At 38.5% G+C, this 17630-nt stretch overlaps 1 protein-coding gene across 20 annotated transcripts in view; it reads right to left on the bottom strand.

The window, feature by feature from the left end:
* Window positions 1–205: 205 nt before the first annotated feature.
* PLEKHA5 (pleckstrin homology domain containing A5) overlaps window positions 206–17630 on the bottom strand; it is a 237755-nt gene continuing 220330 nt past the window's right edge. For all 20 annotated transcript variants that reach the window (XM_044227409.1, XM_044227411.1, XM_044227414.1 and 17 more), the window contains 7 exons: window positions 14520–14638; window positions 8965–9174; window positions 7917–8057; window positions 7365–7489; window positions 5308–5453; window positions 3125–3230; window positions 206–1075 (listed from right to left, as the gene is read on the bottom strand). In XM_044227409.1, coding sequence (XP_044083344.1) covers window positions 3136–3230; window positions 5308–5453; window positions 7365–7489; window positions 7917–8057; window positions 8965–9174; window positions 14520–14638 — 836 coding nt within the window. In that variant the 3' untranslated portion in view covers window positions 206–1075; window positions 3125–3135. The remainder of the gene's footprint in view (window positions 1076–3124; window positions 3231–5307; window positions 5454–7364; window positions 7490–7916; window positions 8058–8964; window positions 9175–14519; window positions 14639–17630) is intronic.

The following is a 17630-nucleotide window of genomic DNA, read 5'->3' as shown; positions in this document are numbered from 1 at the left end:
GAGAAGTCCCTTAAGTCTCAGACTTCCCATTTAATTCGATTAATTTTTTAAAGATTCTTTTTTCTCAAGTAATCTCTACACTCAATGTGGGGCTTGAACCCACACCCCTGAGATCAAGAGTCACATGCTCTACTGACTGAGCCAGCCAGGCGCCCCACATACTTTCCACTTTAGATGGGAAGAGCAAAAATTCTAACACAAGTGATTTAAGAACATCAACATTTATTTAACATGATAAAAAAGAAATGAGATATGAACATTTGCATTTAAACAATAGTAAGTAGCCTTTGATACTTACATGTGCTCATTGTATAATATATACACAATGAACATAATTACATTTGTACACAAACTAAGTACTGGATTTGAAAACCTGCTTATTGCTGTACATATCTATCTCAATTGAAGTATAAGCCCAGTACTTCAAAATGCCTACATTTTAAATTGTATTTTTAAGAAAGAGTAAGCGGTAACATTTGTGTTTAAGCTGACAAGAGTGTGGCAGTAACTGCTGACATTGCAATCTGACTGAGAAATAATTATAGCAGAAAACAGGACGTACTTCACTTAGCAATAATAAAATGGCACATCTTAAATATATATATAAAATTTTTACAAATCAAGTGTGAAACAAAGCATTGCAGTAGCCAAAATGGGAAGGAAAAAAAAAAAGGAAAACAAGCTTCATTGGAAATAATAATTAAATTTGTGTACTGAAAAAGCAAAAAGAAATATAAATCCACCTAAACTTTAGAAACATCAAAATCTGGAAATCAGCAACTAAGTTAAGCTCTGGCTGTAGACTGCACATTAAAAAAGCACCTTTACTTATGTGCTCTGAAATCATAGCAGCAAGCTGGTGTCAGAACAACCACCTTGAGATTATGGAGTGTACATATGAGCCATTAAAGCTGTTTGGAATAAACATTTTCCAGAAGTGATAAAATGATGCTCTGTGGCCAAAAGCATCAGAACTATGAATTTCATAGATTTAAAATATACTGTACAATATCTTCTCACATTGCTGAAGGTCCATGTCCTTAGCTTTGAATGGTTTCAGCAGAAGTCAGTATAGCTGAAAAATAAAGACAGGGAAAATTACTTTGACACCTGCAAAGCTAATGAGTGACCATTTCCTAAAGTAACTGAGGGCGATGTTTTATAACAATGAAACTGACGAGCATGGCCACGAAAATCCGAAGACATGATACAATGGAAGGACACTTTCCTGTCATTTCATAGGTTTAATTCACAAAGCAAGAATGTAATTAAGTAACACAATTCAGAATAAAAGAAAGTAGCCAAATTTGCGGCTGAATATCAACAGAATGAGCAAAGATTTGCATAACTTTGATAAAATATGTAATAATGTGTTAAGCTGCCCACAGAGCAGCGTCGTTTATGAACGTTTCCCAAGTCCTGCCAGAACGACACAGTCAGCGAGATGATAAACACACAGTGAGATGACATAAAGAAACGCCGGTTTGAGGGCCACTAGCTGTTCACCATGGCTACGGGCCAGAAGCCTAGAAAACAGCTGGCAATAACTGGACCCCATTACAGTATGGAATGCCACTGGCTCTTAAGGGTGAAAGCAAAAATGAAACAAAATCCAAGAATAACAAGTCAAGGAACCTGGAAATGTACTTGAGCTTTAACTGTACATACTCTTGACTGTCAGACGGCATTCTTTATTATCATTGGTCTGTGTACAAAGAATGGTAACCTGTTTATTGAACCAAAAGATAACGAGACTGGATTTTAACGTACACTTCTCCACTAAGATGGACAGAGGCCATCTATCAACTCTTTGCACAAGAGGAATCAAATAAGTATGCTGACTATTCCTATTCTGGTGTGATTCTGTCACCAGCGGCAACTGTCACTTCAAGACATAGTAAGTTAAAAGTTTAAAGGCATGAGTGACAGAGGCGAGACATAGGTAAGACAGTAACAAACAGGTTGTTTGTAACTCTACAAAGGATGTCAGTCCTGCATAAATACCAAATGACAACCAACAAAGGCCTCTTCTAGGCTGTGTGTAGACATAATCTCAAATAAAAGTTACAAATATGACAGAACAGACAGAACAGTCCTTTTGGATGAACAAAAGGATGCAGGTTATAGTTGCTACAAAAAGGTATGAATGGAAGAAGACTCTAGAAAATAAGCACTGCTGGGTAAACTTAAGTCAATTTAGTATTTGTACTAATTGATCTTGAGAATCTAAAAGTCAAAGAACATGTTAGCAATAATGTTTGTATTATCTCCATGTATTTCTGCTGCTTATAATTGTTCAATAGAAACTGGTGTTAACCCTAAAGCATACAATATTACTAGGTCTGGTCGATGGTATAAAAAAATGCAGAAAAAAGCATAAAGAGCTCCCATCTCAGTTTTCTTGAAAAGTAAAAAAGCGTATATACCTGTAAGTACAAAACTGCAAGTAAAATTTAGCATTTGTCTATAAAATTGTTACAAGATCTAAGGAAATTATTCTCAATTCTTAAACTATGGCCTAAGGAACAATGTTCAAGTAAGGTTTCCTCTTTCCCCCTGCTCCCAACACAGCTTTTTTCAGTAGGGATCTTCCTTACTTAAAAAAATTAATTATTTAAAAAACTTTCTGATAGATATTAATGATTCTGATATTCCATGTAGTTGGCCGAGCCACAAACACTCCTTTGTCCTTTAAAATAATTAACAGACTCCCACTGCGGGAGACATGCTGCACGAACCGTAAAAAACATTACTCGATCAACTCATAATCGCTTCCACAGAACTCTCAGATCCGACTATGGAAAGGAATGCTATGTGGGAGCACAGCTGCAGAACACCGTGAGGTTTCTCTTGGCACAGGCCATCCCCTCTTCGTTTGGCTGTTTTTATGGACGATGAAATCGGAGACACAGAACATGCTGTCACGTAGCAAATCACTAGAAGGGCTGAGGCTGGAGATCTGACTGACTGCCCAAGGCTCAAATGCAGAGCCTCCTTGCTCTGCCAATGATCCCTAACACACAGTCCAGAATTAATCTGTTTTTGTTCACCGAACCAACGAGTGAATAAAACTCAAGTTAAAAACTCTGAAGTTCAAGCACAAATGCAAAAGGAACTGACGTACTTTTTCTGAGACTACACACACATGAAATGGGATCCTTCCGTGAGCTGCGGCTGAGTGGCTGGAACGGGCGATGCTGAGGACTCAGGAGATGGGGACAGACTTTTCGCTAAAACACATGGAGAGAATGCGAGAAGATAAACATCTTTAGGACACATCTGCAGAAGGAAATCCTGATGTTGTGATCCCATAAAATAAGAACATATTTCAGGAAGGAATTGAAGTTCTATCTGGGTTCTGCTATTTTCTAAATTGACAACTGATTATTTAGCACAAAATGTCTCTTGAAGACTAATAATTCTTCTTCCTCCTATACCTAAACACTGCATACAATGTTATATGTCAATTATACCTCAACAAAATTGGAAAAGAAAATTCTTGCTGTCATCTACCCCCTTTTTCTGGCTTTGAGGTTAATTTTTAGGTGTCCATCTATGAATCACTCCTGGTGGGTCTCACTTTTTAAAAAAATTAATTAATTATTTTTTAAAAAAGTAAGCTCTGCCTAACATGGGGCCTGAACTCACAACCCTTAGATCGAGAGTCCCATGTTCTACCAACTGAGCCAGCCAGGCGCTCTTGGGTCTCACTTTTAAAGGCCTTTATAGTTCATGCAGCTAAATACCATCAACAGTTTAAATGTTGTGATGTTAATACTCCACACACTTTATGCAGATAACGGCCAAAACAGAAACAAAGTGGTCAGTGACAATTAAAAAAAAAAAAAAAAAGTGACAATTTCCATGTATAATGCCTTATAAATGATAGCAGCAAAAGACAGGACAGTGCTTTCTATCTGTTAAAGGAAACATGACTTATCACATAGATCTGCATGTTATATATATATATATATATATATATATGAATGATATAGAGAATACTGCCAGAATCCCACGTCCTTCTTAACAGTCCCAAATTACTTGAATTTCACTGTATTTGCCCTTCAGCAAAATGATGAGGAGGAGGGCGAAAGGAAGGATTATTATTATTTTTTAAAGATTTTATTTATTTAAGAGACAGCAAAGACAGAGAGCATGCATGAGCAGGGGGAGAAGCAGGCTCCCTGCTGAATTGGGATCCTGAGTGGGGCTCCATCTCAGGACCCTGGGCTCATAACCTGAACTGAAGGCAGACGCCTAACTGATTGAGCCACCCAGGGCCCCAGGATGGAGGATTATTTTTATTTTTTTTTTTTAAAGATTTTATTTATTTATTTGACAGAGAGAAATCACAAGTAGACGGAGTGGCAGGCAGAGAGAGAGAGAGGGAAGCAGGCTCCCTGCTGAGCAGAGAGCCCGATGCGGGACTCGATCCCAGGACCCTGAGATCATGACCTGAGCCGAAGGCAGCGGCTTAACCCACTGAGCCACCCAGGCGCCCAGGATGGAGGATTATTAAGAATGGTTTTGGCTTATGGACTATGAGAAGCAATGTGGATAATATGCACTGGCTGTATGAGTCCCCATATCTGGCATCCCTTGCCAAATATCATAAAGGAAAAAAAAAATCAAATCTGTAAAAACAAACAAACAAACAAAATCCCTGAAAGTAACACAGACATTTTTATTATTTTATTTTTTAATTGATTATTGTTTTTAGAGAGGGCGGGGGGCTGAGAGGAGGGGCAGACAGAGAAGGAGAATCAAGCCGGCTCCAGTGCCAGCGTGGAGCCTGACAGGAGGCTCAGATTCACAACCCTTGACCTCACAACCCTGAGATCATGATCAAGGGTGAGTTGTTTATGAACTGAGCCACCCAGGAGCCGCACCTTCTGACGTGCTATGGATCCTGATCTTCTCTCAAAGAAGAACCCAGATGTGGATTATAGCATCAGCTAAACAAACCCATTCTACTAGTTTAGGTATTAAATCTTCTACAGTTCCCAAAGTGGTAGGTTTGTGACTATTCTGAGAATCCAGCCTCAGAGAAACAGGTCGTTTTCCAAGTTGTGGAACATCTTAGTAGAAAAAATTTATGGTATACGAGTTAAGGTTAAGATGAAGAGAGAGTGAGAAAGAGAGAAGGAAGTGATCCCCAAGCCAGGACAGACTGTGGATCTAGGCTGAGGTCCACTTTCCATCCTTCCCAGTAACATCTTTCCTGAAGGGGCATGTGGGGAGGCGAAAATAAATTCAGAGGTTCAGAGGGCACCCCAGTGAGAAAAGTATGAAATGTGTAGTATCTACCTGCCATCGTTTGATTTCCTCTAGAAGCCTCAGGAGTTTGTTCGTAAGAAGCAACAGTTTCTTCCTGCTCATGAATATTGTCCTTTATATTTTCTTCAGGGTGACTTTCTGTTTTATGATTTGTGATCTGCGTCTCATCCTGGGGGCTATGGAAATAGATTGGAATTTTAAAATCTGGTATTAACAGACTACAATAAAACTTTTTCTTCCAATTTGTCATTATGAAAATGTTTAACCACATACAAAAGATGCCCCCATTTATAATTAGTAACTACTAACATTTTGCTTGTAATGAATCGCTTTTCTTCTCCCTAATAGAAATCTGTAAACATAAAAAAATGAGAGCAAATGATACATGAAGCCCATGCACTCAGGTAATCCGTATTTTAGCAATATTGTTTCACCTAACTCCCAGTCTCCCACTCCCCAAATTATTAGTAGATTCCAGACATACCATGTGATCTGTAAACATTTCAGTTTGTATTTATAATAGCTTAATGTCATCAAATATCCAGTCAGTGCTCAAATTTTCTTGATTGCCTCATAACAGCATTTTAGAGTTACTGGTTTCAAGCAGATCTCAAGTCTGTGTATTGTATTTGCCTGACAAGTATCTTAAAGTTAACTTTACTCTAAAATACCCCACCCCACACATTCTTTTTGTTCTTTGCCACTTATGTGAAACAACCTGGTTTCTCCATCTTACAGAGTTTACCACATTCTGTATTTTGCTGATTATATTCCTCTTATTTTTAATAATCTGAAAAGGACTCTGAGGGCATGATCAGAATTAAGGATTTTTGGGGAAAGGTAATTATTTCATTAGGTGGGGTTCGAACAGGTTGTTTCTTTCCGTGATGTTAAAAAAGATCAGTGAGTTCAAGGTTTCTGGATTTACTTATTATAAACTGCCCTGCCAGACTGTCTGCTTTTCTGGCCATGAAGGAATTTTATTCAAATCCTTTATTTCTTTAGGGTTAGCAAAACAGTGATATTCGAAGTCTTTCATTTCTTACTGAATGAAATTCTTCTGTAACGAAAAATATCGCCTCAAAAACTTTTTGGTTGCAGTTTATTTGGGAAAGGCAAGATAAACACTTGATTCTTTGCCTTTATGTACCAGGTGTAGGAATAAGAAGTCAATTCCTTAGCATTGTCCAAAGTGGCCAACAAACTATTTTTTTGTTGTTGTTGGGTCATGAAACTCAGATTTTTAACATACTAGATGAGTTTTAATCTACACCTATTAACAAAACAGCAGGTTTTCCTCTTGTCAGTGACTGCTAAAAGTTTTTCAAACTCAATCTTGCTCTTCATTGGAGAAATAAAGTCATTCTGAAAAATGTTAAATCCCAGCAATTCTCTTTCCAGCTCTGGTAATTTTTCTAATGAAGGGTGAGACTGAGGACATACACATAAGAAAGCCAGTTAAGAAGCATAGCTAAAAAATAGACAGCCAATCACAGTGGCTTTTGGAACACACTAGATACCTTGGATTTCTGATCAGTGTCTATTCGATCCATTATGCAGCCAGTGCTGAGGGTCTGACTTTGATACAGCACATGCATGTTTTGGTAGGTTTTTTTAAAGGTCCTTACCAAATTCCTAGGTGCTAATAAGCTTAGTGGTTAAGTGCTATACCTGTGTTTTCTTTCTTTCTTTTTTTTTTTTTTTAAAGATTTTTATTTATTTATTTGACAGAGATCACAAGTAGGCAGAGAGAGAGATAGGAGGAAGCAGGCTCCTTGCTGAGCAGAGAGCCCGATGCGGGCCTCGATCCCAGGACCCTGAGATCATGACCTGAGCCGAAGGCAGAGGCTTTAACCCACTGAGCCACCCAGGATACCTGTGTTTTCTTATTTAATCATCATAACACATTTGTGATACAGATACTATTATTACCCCAGTTTTATAGGTAAGGAACCTGCAGTTTAAGGGAGGTTATGTAAGTTGCTCAAGTTGCTAAGCTGGGACGGGAATCCAAGACTTTCTGACACCATCCTTAAGAGTTGTATCATTTTGGGACCGATTCCTTTATCACTTTCCCTAATCATTACCTGTATGGAACATCCTCAGACATTTTCTCCTTGTTTCCCTCTTTATCCATCACTTCCTCTGAACTTACTCCATTTGGTTCAGGTTTGAAAAGGGTTTTGGAAAAAATGTCCTCAGTTTTTTTAAACTACAGAATAAGAAGAAAAATGATTAAAAAATAAAAGTTCGTTAACAAAATGATATCCAGTCAAATAGTTACTGAAATACATCTTCAGATTCAAGTATATGAAAAATATTAACATTCTTAGTACGGGATACAAAAAGTTATTTGCCTGGAGGGATGATACACATTGCTAACAGCCAGCAGCTCTGGGATATAAGATTCTTTAATTGGGGTTAAGAGTAATTTATTCTAGCCTTGATTATGTTTTAAATGTCCAATTAACCCATTTTTTGATGTGCTGAATACATCACTCAGGTTAAACAAAACGTATCATTTCACTTAGACTCGCCGTCTCTGTGATGAAATGAAACAATTATTTTCAACCTTATTCCTTGATCTAATGTTCAAAAATCTCCCCCGTGGAATATCTATTCTAAAATAATCTCGCTACCTCTTTGCTGAAATCCGTATTTTGAGGTTCAGCTTCTTTTAGTCGAACAATTTCCGCTGCAGGAGTTTCATGGTTTGGCTTCACATCATTTTCTCTAATGACCGTATCCAATTCCTTAACGTTATCATCCCTTCTTCGAGTCTGTCCAAAAGACATATAGCAGAGATTCATACTACGAAGTCATGTACAGTTTTTAGATAGCACCTGTTAATTTTGAAAAAGGCTGATCCTCACTCACAAGAAGGTTTCTTTATGAAAACCAACGGAGGGAAAAAAAATATACATATCAGTATTCCACACATTTTTTTCCTCATCTCTTTTAAGCATCCATTATGTAAGTTGGAGAATGTGTAATTATTCAACTGTTAATCTGCTGGGTCTTTAGTAGCAATGCCTACCAGCTCTTGATCAGATGGAAAGGGGATTTCCAGGAGGACAGAAAGACACTATTAGCTGATGCAAGTCTGCTAACACAGACAGACCAGACTGAAGCTACTGAAAAAGTTTCCCATGTCTTTTAACTCTGTATATATGAATCAGGGTAACAAACAAATCCTAAGAAATGCAATGGCATCATTTTACAAGGTGAGGTTAGATGTGATGAATAGTAGACTTAGGACTTTTATTTAGAAGTTCTCTCTCGCTACAATTTAGGTCATGTTAAATTAGGACAGAGAGTAATATACATTTTATTGGAGGGGGAACTGGGGACTATCTTGGCATTTCACATTTGTGGAAAGCACTTTTATCTTCTTAGTATCTCTGTGAAGTAGATGGGGTGGGCTGTATCGTCATCTGATTTACAGCAGAGAAGAGGGAGACCACAACTGGTACGAGGACATCCAACAAGTACTAGAGCTCTGATTTTTTGAACTCAGGGCTATTTCCATTTTACTAAGCTGTCTTAGCTTATTTTTATGGGAATTAAGTAATATAAAATAAGCATACTGTAGACATTTTTGAAAACCCATCAATCATGTAAATCCATTATCCTGATTCAAGTGGTATTAGATTTACAGAGAAGAATGATTAAATGCAATAGATCTACCTGGGTTATCCTGAATGGATTATCCCTTAAACCTGAAGGACTCTGTAAGGGTGACTGGTCTAAAGCACCAATAACATTTAATCCTTTTTTCTTTTCCCTCAAGCATGCTTGTTGATGTCTCCTTATTCTTTCCATTTGCTCTTCCACAGTCATCCTCGGTCGGGTACTTTCCGCCAAACAGAGTTGTTCCACTGCACTTCTCGGCCGTTCCTTTAAATTAAAAATAGACATAGGTATACAGGAATGTAGAATAACTTTTGAAATGTACGTTGGAATAAAAAATGTTCTAAAATGCATTTATTTTCTTCTCAAAGTTGAAAGTGCAAACTGTTTTATCCTTCAGGAGTAACTGGTGTGTGGTCATTGTATCAGAAAACTATAAAACTCAAACTAGGAAGGGGTACATCTTCTAAATATGAGAGATTTACTTTATTTTTAAAAAATTTCTCCTCAAGATTTTATCTTTAAGTAATCTCTATACCCAACATGGTGACTGAACTTTAAACCCTGAGATCAAGAATCACATGCTCTACCGACTAGACAGCCAGGCGTCCCAGAGATTTATTTTAATGAAAATGTGATGTTTTGAATCACACATTTACTGTGAAAAGAGTTGTAGAGAAGAATCCTTAGTTTACGATCAATAACAGAACTATAAAAATACTATTTTCCATAAATCAGATGGTTTTATTTGGATACTATATATATACACATACATATATGTGTGTGTGTGTGTGTGTGTGTGTGTGTGTATGACTCATTTTTATGGTTTACTGAAGAGTTTGAAAATATTTGTCGGGGGCGCCTGGGTGGCTCAGTGGGTTAAGGCCTCTGCCTTCGGCTCAGGTCATGATCTCAGAGTCCTGGGATCGAGTCCCGCATCGGGCTCTCTGCTCAGCAGCGAGCTTGCTTCCTCCTCTCTCTCTCTCTCTGCCTACTTGTGATCTCTGTCTGTCAAATAAATAAATAAAATCTTAAAAAAAAAAAAATTCGTCACATTAAATAACCAATCCTTCTTACTTTCTTATTAAAGATGTAAAACAATATTGGTATAAAATGCCAAATAAGAACTTTATTGTGTTAGCCATAAGCAAATTTTAGCTTATTTTACATGATAGAACATTTAAATATTAAACATATGCTAGAACCTATGGCATAGAATCCATAGGTTTATGTCTCTAGTCTGAGTTGGTGAGGATTGACCATGAGACACTGGTGAGGTTGCTTGCTCTTGAAAAAACCCAGGGTGGAGGTAAGCAGTTTGTTAGCAAACCCTCTAAGATCTTTTCTCTCTCTCCTGCAATCTAAAAAATGCTTGCAGAGCAGGAGCTATAGCACTAGAACCATTTTCTCTTTCTTTCTTTTTAGAAGATTTTATTTATTTGAGAGAGAGAGAGAGAGAGAGCACAAGCAGGGGGGAGGGGTAGAGGGAGAAGCTGACTTCCCACTGAGCAAGGAGCCCCACACAGAGCTTGATCCCAGGACCCTGAGATCATGACCTGAGCAGAACAGATGCTTAGCCAACTGAGCCACCCAGGCGTCCCAACTAGAGCCATTTTCAATTGTATAAAATAAATATCTTTTTTATTTTTAAAAATTAATTTAATGAATTTATTTGACAATGAGAGAGAGGTAGAGAGAAGGGGAATACAAGAAAGGGCAGAGGGAGAGGGAGAAGCAGTCTCTCTGCTGAGCAGGGAGCCTGATGAGCCAAAGGCAGACGCTTAACGACTAAGCCACTCAGGTGCCCCTAGGATAAATATCCTAAAGAGCTCAAGTAAAAACTAAAAGGAAGAGGAAAAATGAAAAGCCTTAATGTGTTTTAGCAAAAGCCACATTTGCTTTGGAAAACAAAACATCAAACAAACCAAAAAAACCATTTAAAAAAAAGCAAATTTTAAATACAGACTGGGAATTAGCTACTACAGCATCCCTTTCCTTTTATTTTGGATTTCACTAAGTTTCTTATTTTATCCTTTTATTTTTAGTAACTACAAACAAGCAGACTTCCTCACTTTTTCACATTTATGCAAAAATGTTGTGACACTGCAGCTTCCTTTTTTCAAGTTGTTACATTGTAAAAAATTTACTGTTTCTAAATGCCAAATATTGTCATTTTCCATAAAGAAATCTAAAAAAAACCTGACATACTCACTTCTCATACATTATGGAACTTGTCTGTTATAGTCCAAGTATTTGAATCTGGCACTGATTTTGTTTATAAAGGTCCTTTCTGTACCAATATTAGGTAACTGTAGTATTCCGTACTTTTCTCACCTGTATTTGTTTATGTAGAAGTTTTTCTTCTACTATTTAAGATAGTTATGTACTAAAAAAAAGATAAGTTATAGCATATAAATCTACTAATATCTTTCTTATCTCAACACACATTTTAATTTTTTCAATATAAGCTCCACACCCAATATGGGGCTTGAACTGACATCTTCAAGATCAAGACTTGCATTTTTGGACGCCTGGGTGGCTCAGTGGGTTAAGCCTCTACCTTTGGCTCAGGTCATGATCTCAGGGTCCTGAGATCACGTCCCGAGTTGGGATCTCTGCTGGGCGGGGAGCCTGTTCCTCCTTTCTCTCTCTCTGCCTGCCTCTCTGCCTACTTGTGATCTCTCTCTCTGTCAAATAAATAAATAAAATCTTTAAAAAAAAAAAAAAAAGTTGCATTTTCTACTAACCAAACCAGCCAGGCACCCCCCTAATAAGCACTTTTATTTTAAATTTTATTATTACTGTTTTTAAAGATTTTTTTTAAAAAAGATTTTATATATTTATTTGTCAGGGATAGAGGGAGAGAGAGGGAGCACAGGCAGAGAGGCAGGCAGAGGCAAAGAGAGAAGCAGGCTCCCTGCTGAGCAAGGAGCCCGATGTGGGACTCAATCCCAGGATGCTGGGATCATGACCTTAGCCGAAGGCAGCCGCTTAACCAACTGAGCCACCCAGGCGTCCCTAAAGATTTTATTTTTAAGTAATCTCTATACCCAACATGGGGCTTGAACTCACAGCCCTGAGATCAGGAGCTGCGTTCTCTACCGACTTGAGCCAGCTGGGTGCCCTTTTCGACATGCACTTTTTAAAAAAAAGAGTTTATTTATTTATTTGACAGAGAGAGACACAGTGAGAGAGGGAACACAAGCAGGGGAAGTGGGAGAGAGAGAAGCAGGCTTCCCACCAAGCAGGGAGCCTGATGCTCGGCTTGATCCCAGGACTATGGGATCATGACCTGAGCTGAAGGAAGACACTTAACGACTGAGCCACAGGTGCCCCATGACAAGCATTTCAAAAATCCTTTACTGTTTATTTATTTTAGCATTACAATTTCCAAAGAAAATACCATTTCAATCTGTAAAAAAATGCCTAACTCTGAACAAATAATACTATTATAAAACCATGACCACTAATGGTAATAATGATGTATAGAAATTCATTAATTTTTATTCTATAATAATTATCTTTCTAGGTCTTTATGCTAGTTAAAATATTGTATTTCTTGTATGTAAATTTGTCAGATGTTTTGGGCATACTTTGTAGCTGTACTTTAATATCTTCCATGAATAACCATAAATCTTATCATTTGTAGTATTTTCCATTCTTACAGCTTCAAAGTACCAAATTACCTTATACCAAGTAAGTAGAGAATTTATAAAGATGAAAGTAAAAGTTTTGAGGCACCTGGGTGGCTCACTTGGTTGAGCATCTGGCTCTTGATTTCGGCTCATCATGATCTCAGAGATCACCCCATGTTGGACTCTGCACTCAGCCTAGAGTCTGCTTGAGACTCTATCCCTCTTCCTCTGCCCTACCCAGGCTCGTGCTCTCTAAGAAATAAAATCTTTTTTTTTTTTTTTTTTTCCAAATTTTATTTACTTATTTGACAGAGAGATCCCAAGCAGGCAGAGAGGCAGGCAGAGAGAGAGAGAGGGGGAAGCAGGCTCCCCAGCGAGCAGAGAGCCAGACGAGGGGTTTGATCCCAGGACCCTGAGACCATGACCTGAGCTGAAGGCAGAGGCTTAACCCACTGAGCCACCCAGGCGCTGAAGAAATAAAATCTTAAAAAAAAATTCTAGGGTGTCTGGGTGGCTCAGTTGGTTAAGGGTCTGCCTTTGGCTCAAGTAATGATCCCAGGATCCTGGGATTGAGCCCTGCATTGGGCTCCCTGCTCAGCAGAGCGCCTGCTTCTCTCTCTGCCCGTCCCCACCTCCGCCAGCCCCACTTCTGCTTTATGCTATCTCTCAAAAAAAAAAAAAACAAAAAAACCCAAAAAAAACAAAAACAAAACAAGGGCATCTGGGTGGCTCAGTGGGTTGGGCCACTGCCTTTGGCTTGGTGGTGGTCCTGGAATTGAGCCTCGTATCGGACTTTCCCTGCTCTTCAGGGAGCCTGCTTCTTCCTCTCCCTCTCCCTCTGCTTGTGATCTCTCTCCCTCTCCATCAAATAAATAAATACAATCTTAAAGAAATCTTTTAATAAATAAATAAAATAAATAAATAAATAAATAAATAAAATCTTAAAAAACAAAACAAAACACCACTTAAAAAAATTCTTTTGCGGGGCGCCTGGGTGGCTCAGTGGGTTAAAGCCTCTGCCTTCGGCTCAGGTCATGATCCCAGGGTCCTGGGATGGAGCCCCACATCGGGCTCTCTGCTCAGCGGGGAGCCTGTTTCCTCCTCTCTCTCTCTCTGCCTCTCTGCCTACTTGTAATCTCTGTCAAATAAATTAAATAAAATCTTAAAAAAAAAATAATTCTTGGGGCGCCTGGGTGGCTCAGTGGGTTAAGCCGCTGCCTTCGGCTCAGGTCATGATCTCAGGGTCCTGGGATCGAGTCCCGCATCGGGCTCTCTGCTCAGCAAGGAGCCTGCTTCCCTCTCTCTCTGCCTGCCTCTCCATCTACTTGTGATTTCTCTCTGTCAAATAAATAAATAAAATCTTTAAAAAAAAAAAAATTCTTTTGCATCCTAAATTCCTAAGACTACCTGGTGAAAAGAAATTACATACCTTGATAATCTTCTCCAAACGACCAAGATTAGACTGGTTTAGAGCAGATTGAATTCAGTGGCTCTCAGATGAATATGTGAAATATGGAATTTATTTCCCAATCTCCATTCAATTCCCCAATCTCAATTCACATTTCTCAGTTGGCAGGGGACCAGCCAACTCCAAATCTACCAAAGCTAAAAGGCCCTCTAAACTCAGGGTAGCTTGGAAATCCATTTCCTTGGCTGATTGAAGGACATGTCTATCAGTCTCATCAAAGAAACTCTTAGAGGTATCAAGAGATGTAATAAAAGGCAGCTATATGAGAACAGATTCCACAAACCGTGGACCTCATATCAAGGCTGATCAAAACAAACCTAGATTAGGTATTGAGTAGGTCTGTCCCCTAGGTGCTTATTTCCTGAATGTACTTAAAAGAAAAAATTAAGACTAAGTTTTCTTAGAGTATGTAAAAAAAAATTTGGTGGAACACTAAAAAGGAAATTATGTGTGAGAAAGCAATATATAGGCTTAAGAATCCTTCTAGAAATTAACTCCTAGTTAAATACCGTTCTTGAATCCATCATCTTCTTAGTTTTCCTTAAGGTTACATAGGAGGCTATTGTCGAAGATTCAGGTGTTGGTGATTTTGTTCTGGGAGGAACTACTCCAACAGGAAAGTGGGAACCTAAAAATTAAAATAGTAGTAAGTTCTACAAAACATCTCTTACACAACATAACACTTTCTTCTGACATACTCAATTTCTGAAGCTTTTATTTTTTTTATTTTTAAGTAGGTCCCATGCCTAGCGTGGAGCCCAGAGCAGGGCTTGAGCTCCCAACCTTGAGATCAACACCTGAGCAGAGATCAAGAGCTGGATGCTTAAACAACTGAGCCACCCAGTCATCCCTCTGAGGCTTTTAAAATCAAAAGGCAAATTTATTGGAGTGCCTGGGTGGCTCAGTTAAGCATCCAACTCCTGATTTCTCCTCAGGTCAAGATCTTAGCATCATGAGCTCTGTGCTGCCCAAGATTCTCCCTCTTCCTCTGCAACTCCTCCCCCTGTTAAGTGTGTGTGTGCTCTCTCGCCCTCTCACAGAAAAGAGGGCAAATTTATTTTCATTTGTTTATTTTTTAAAAGATTTTATTTCTAAGTAATTTCTGTACCCAGTGGGGCTTGAACTTACAACCCTGAGATCAAGAGTCCACATACTCTACTGACTGAGTCAGCTATAGAGCAAATTTGTTGTTTGAGAAGAGCCAGAGAAACTGTAGTAGCCTTCCATTAATGTACTCTGCCTAAAGTTCTACAGGTGAAAAGATGACTTCAAAAATTGTGATTATGAAACTAGGAACACACAAGGGATCATATATCCTCACAACAACCTTCTGAAGGAAAGAAGGTGAATGAAGTGCAGTATCTGCATTAACTTCCTCCTCAAGTCTGGAGAGCTCAAGCAGCAGCATGGCTGGAGTTCCCCAGTTAGCCTTCTTTCCATTCACAACATTTTCAAAGACTGAAAAGACCTTAATCCTCTCATATATTAAAGATCAGGAAAGACACGGCCCAGAAAGGTTAAGTGATTGACCTAAATGTCCTTAATTTCCATGCAGTCTCTTTTCAGTCACACTGTACTGTCTCAATAAAGAGTCCACTGGGGGCGCCTGGGTGGCTCAGTGGGTTTAAGCTTCTGCCCTCAGCTCAGGTCATGATCCCGGCGTCCTGAGATTGAGCCCTGCATTGGGCTCTCTGCTCCTCAGGGAGCCTGCTCTCCCCTCCCCTCTCTCTGCCTGCCTCTCAGCCTCCTTGTGATCTCTGTCAAATAAATAAATAAATAAATCTTAAAAAAAAAAAAAAAGGGTCCGCTAACAACCTTATCAATAGTTACCTATAGGTAACTATATCACTATATATATAACTGTTAACTATAACTATGTATCACTGCTACTTTCTCTTTTGTAATTTTAAAAATTTCTAAAATGAACACATACCACAGAAAATAAAACACATAACACAAAATCATTAACACAACAAAAATAAAAGCTAAAAATAAGTTAACATATAAAATGTATGCATTTGGGGCGCCTGGGTGGCTCAGTCATTAAGCATCTGCCTTCAGCTGAGGTCATGATCCTGGGGTCCTGGGATCAAGACCTGCATCAGGCTCCCTGCTCAGCAGGAAGCCTGGGTCTCCCTGCTCAGCAGGAAGCCTGGGTCTCCCTGCTCAGCAGGAAGCCTGGGTCTCCCTCTCTTCCTACTCCCCTGCATGTGTTCCCTCTCCTGTTTTGTCTTTGTCAAATAAATAAATAAAATCTTAAAAAAAAAAGTGAATGCATTTATATCATACTCATCTTGTTTAAGTAGAATATATGCACTAATAACCACTGAGGACATTTATAAGAGAACAAATTGTTAAAATCTCAATGGTTTTCTTAGGAAAAAAAGAGAAAAACACCACTCTCTTTGGCCTCATTTACAGTTACATCAACTAAGCAGAAAAAGGAAAAAGGAAGTCTAGTTTCTCCCCCAAAGACAAATGGTAGGTCTATCATTCAGGACTCCTTTAATTTATATACCAAACAATCTACAGCTTAGGCTTTAATATTGTTTATGAACTCTACAAATAGTATATGGCTGTATAATTTAAGAATATGAAGAGCTGAACTGATATATAATATAGGTAATTTTGCAATTCAAACAAAGAGAAAGCCTGTATTATCCCAGTTAGTGATCCATTTTGAAAAGTTCCACTTTAAGTCACGTGGCAGAAATTATGCCACTGCGTACTTCAGAAAATTTAGTTAGGTGAGAGCTTGTAAGTTAAAACTAGGGGTGCAAAACTGGCTCAGTTGAGAAAGCATGCAACTCTCCATCTCAGGGTCATGAGTTAAAGTCCCATGTTGAGTACAGAGATAACTAAAAAGAAAAGATAAAATACCAAACACCTAAATTTTAAAAGGCAGATTTCTTAAGATTTTGTTTATTTATTTGACAGACAGAGATCAGAAGTAGGCAGAGAGGCAGGCACAGAGAGAGGGGGAAGCAGGCTCTCCGCTGAGCAGAGAGCCTGATGCGGGGCTCGATCCCAGGACCCTGAGATCATGACCTGAGTTGAAGGCAGAGGCTTTAACCCACTGAACCACCCAGGTGCCCCAAGGTAAATTTCAAGAAAGAATCAAAACGCTACAGAGAACATATGTCAGACAAGGTATTTTTTATTAGTAAAGACATGCATTCACGGAACAAATGATTATCAACTTCTTCACTTTTTTCAATTTAATTGTAATTTCAATTAAAATTTTTTCAATTTAATTTTAATTTCACTTAAATTCCTACTGATGAGTTAAAAGTCATTTAGTAAATAATTGCTAAATTTTGTCAACTTGACTAGTCACATTTATCTAATACAGATCATAAGGCATTATGACTATGTAAGAGCCAGAAAAAAGAATGGAATAAAATATGCAAAAGCAAAGAAAAAAGTGTAGTTCTTATTTTATATATGCGCTAAACACATTGTCCACAGGGATTAAAAATATACCTGTGATACATAGCAACTTTTCCCCCAATACCCTACCTGAAAGGGATAGATGCCACTCAGTTCCAGGAAACCAGTGCTGTTGAAACAGGGGCATTCTGGCTAGATTTATTAAGTTTTTTTTCCCCCCCAAAGATTTT

This window comes from Neovison vison, chromosome 12, assembly GCF_020171115.1.
Source record: "Neovison vison isolate M4711 chromosome 12, ASM_NN_V1, whole genome shotgun sequence".
In the NCBI taxonomy this organism is placed as follows: Eukaryota; Metazoa; Chordata; class Mammalia; order Carnivora; family Mustelidae; genus Neogale; species Neogale vison.
Note: the sequence above shows the minus strand (reverse complement) of the source record. Positions and strands in the feature narration are given on the sequence as shown.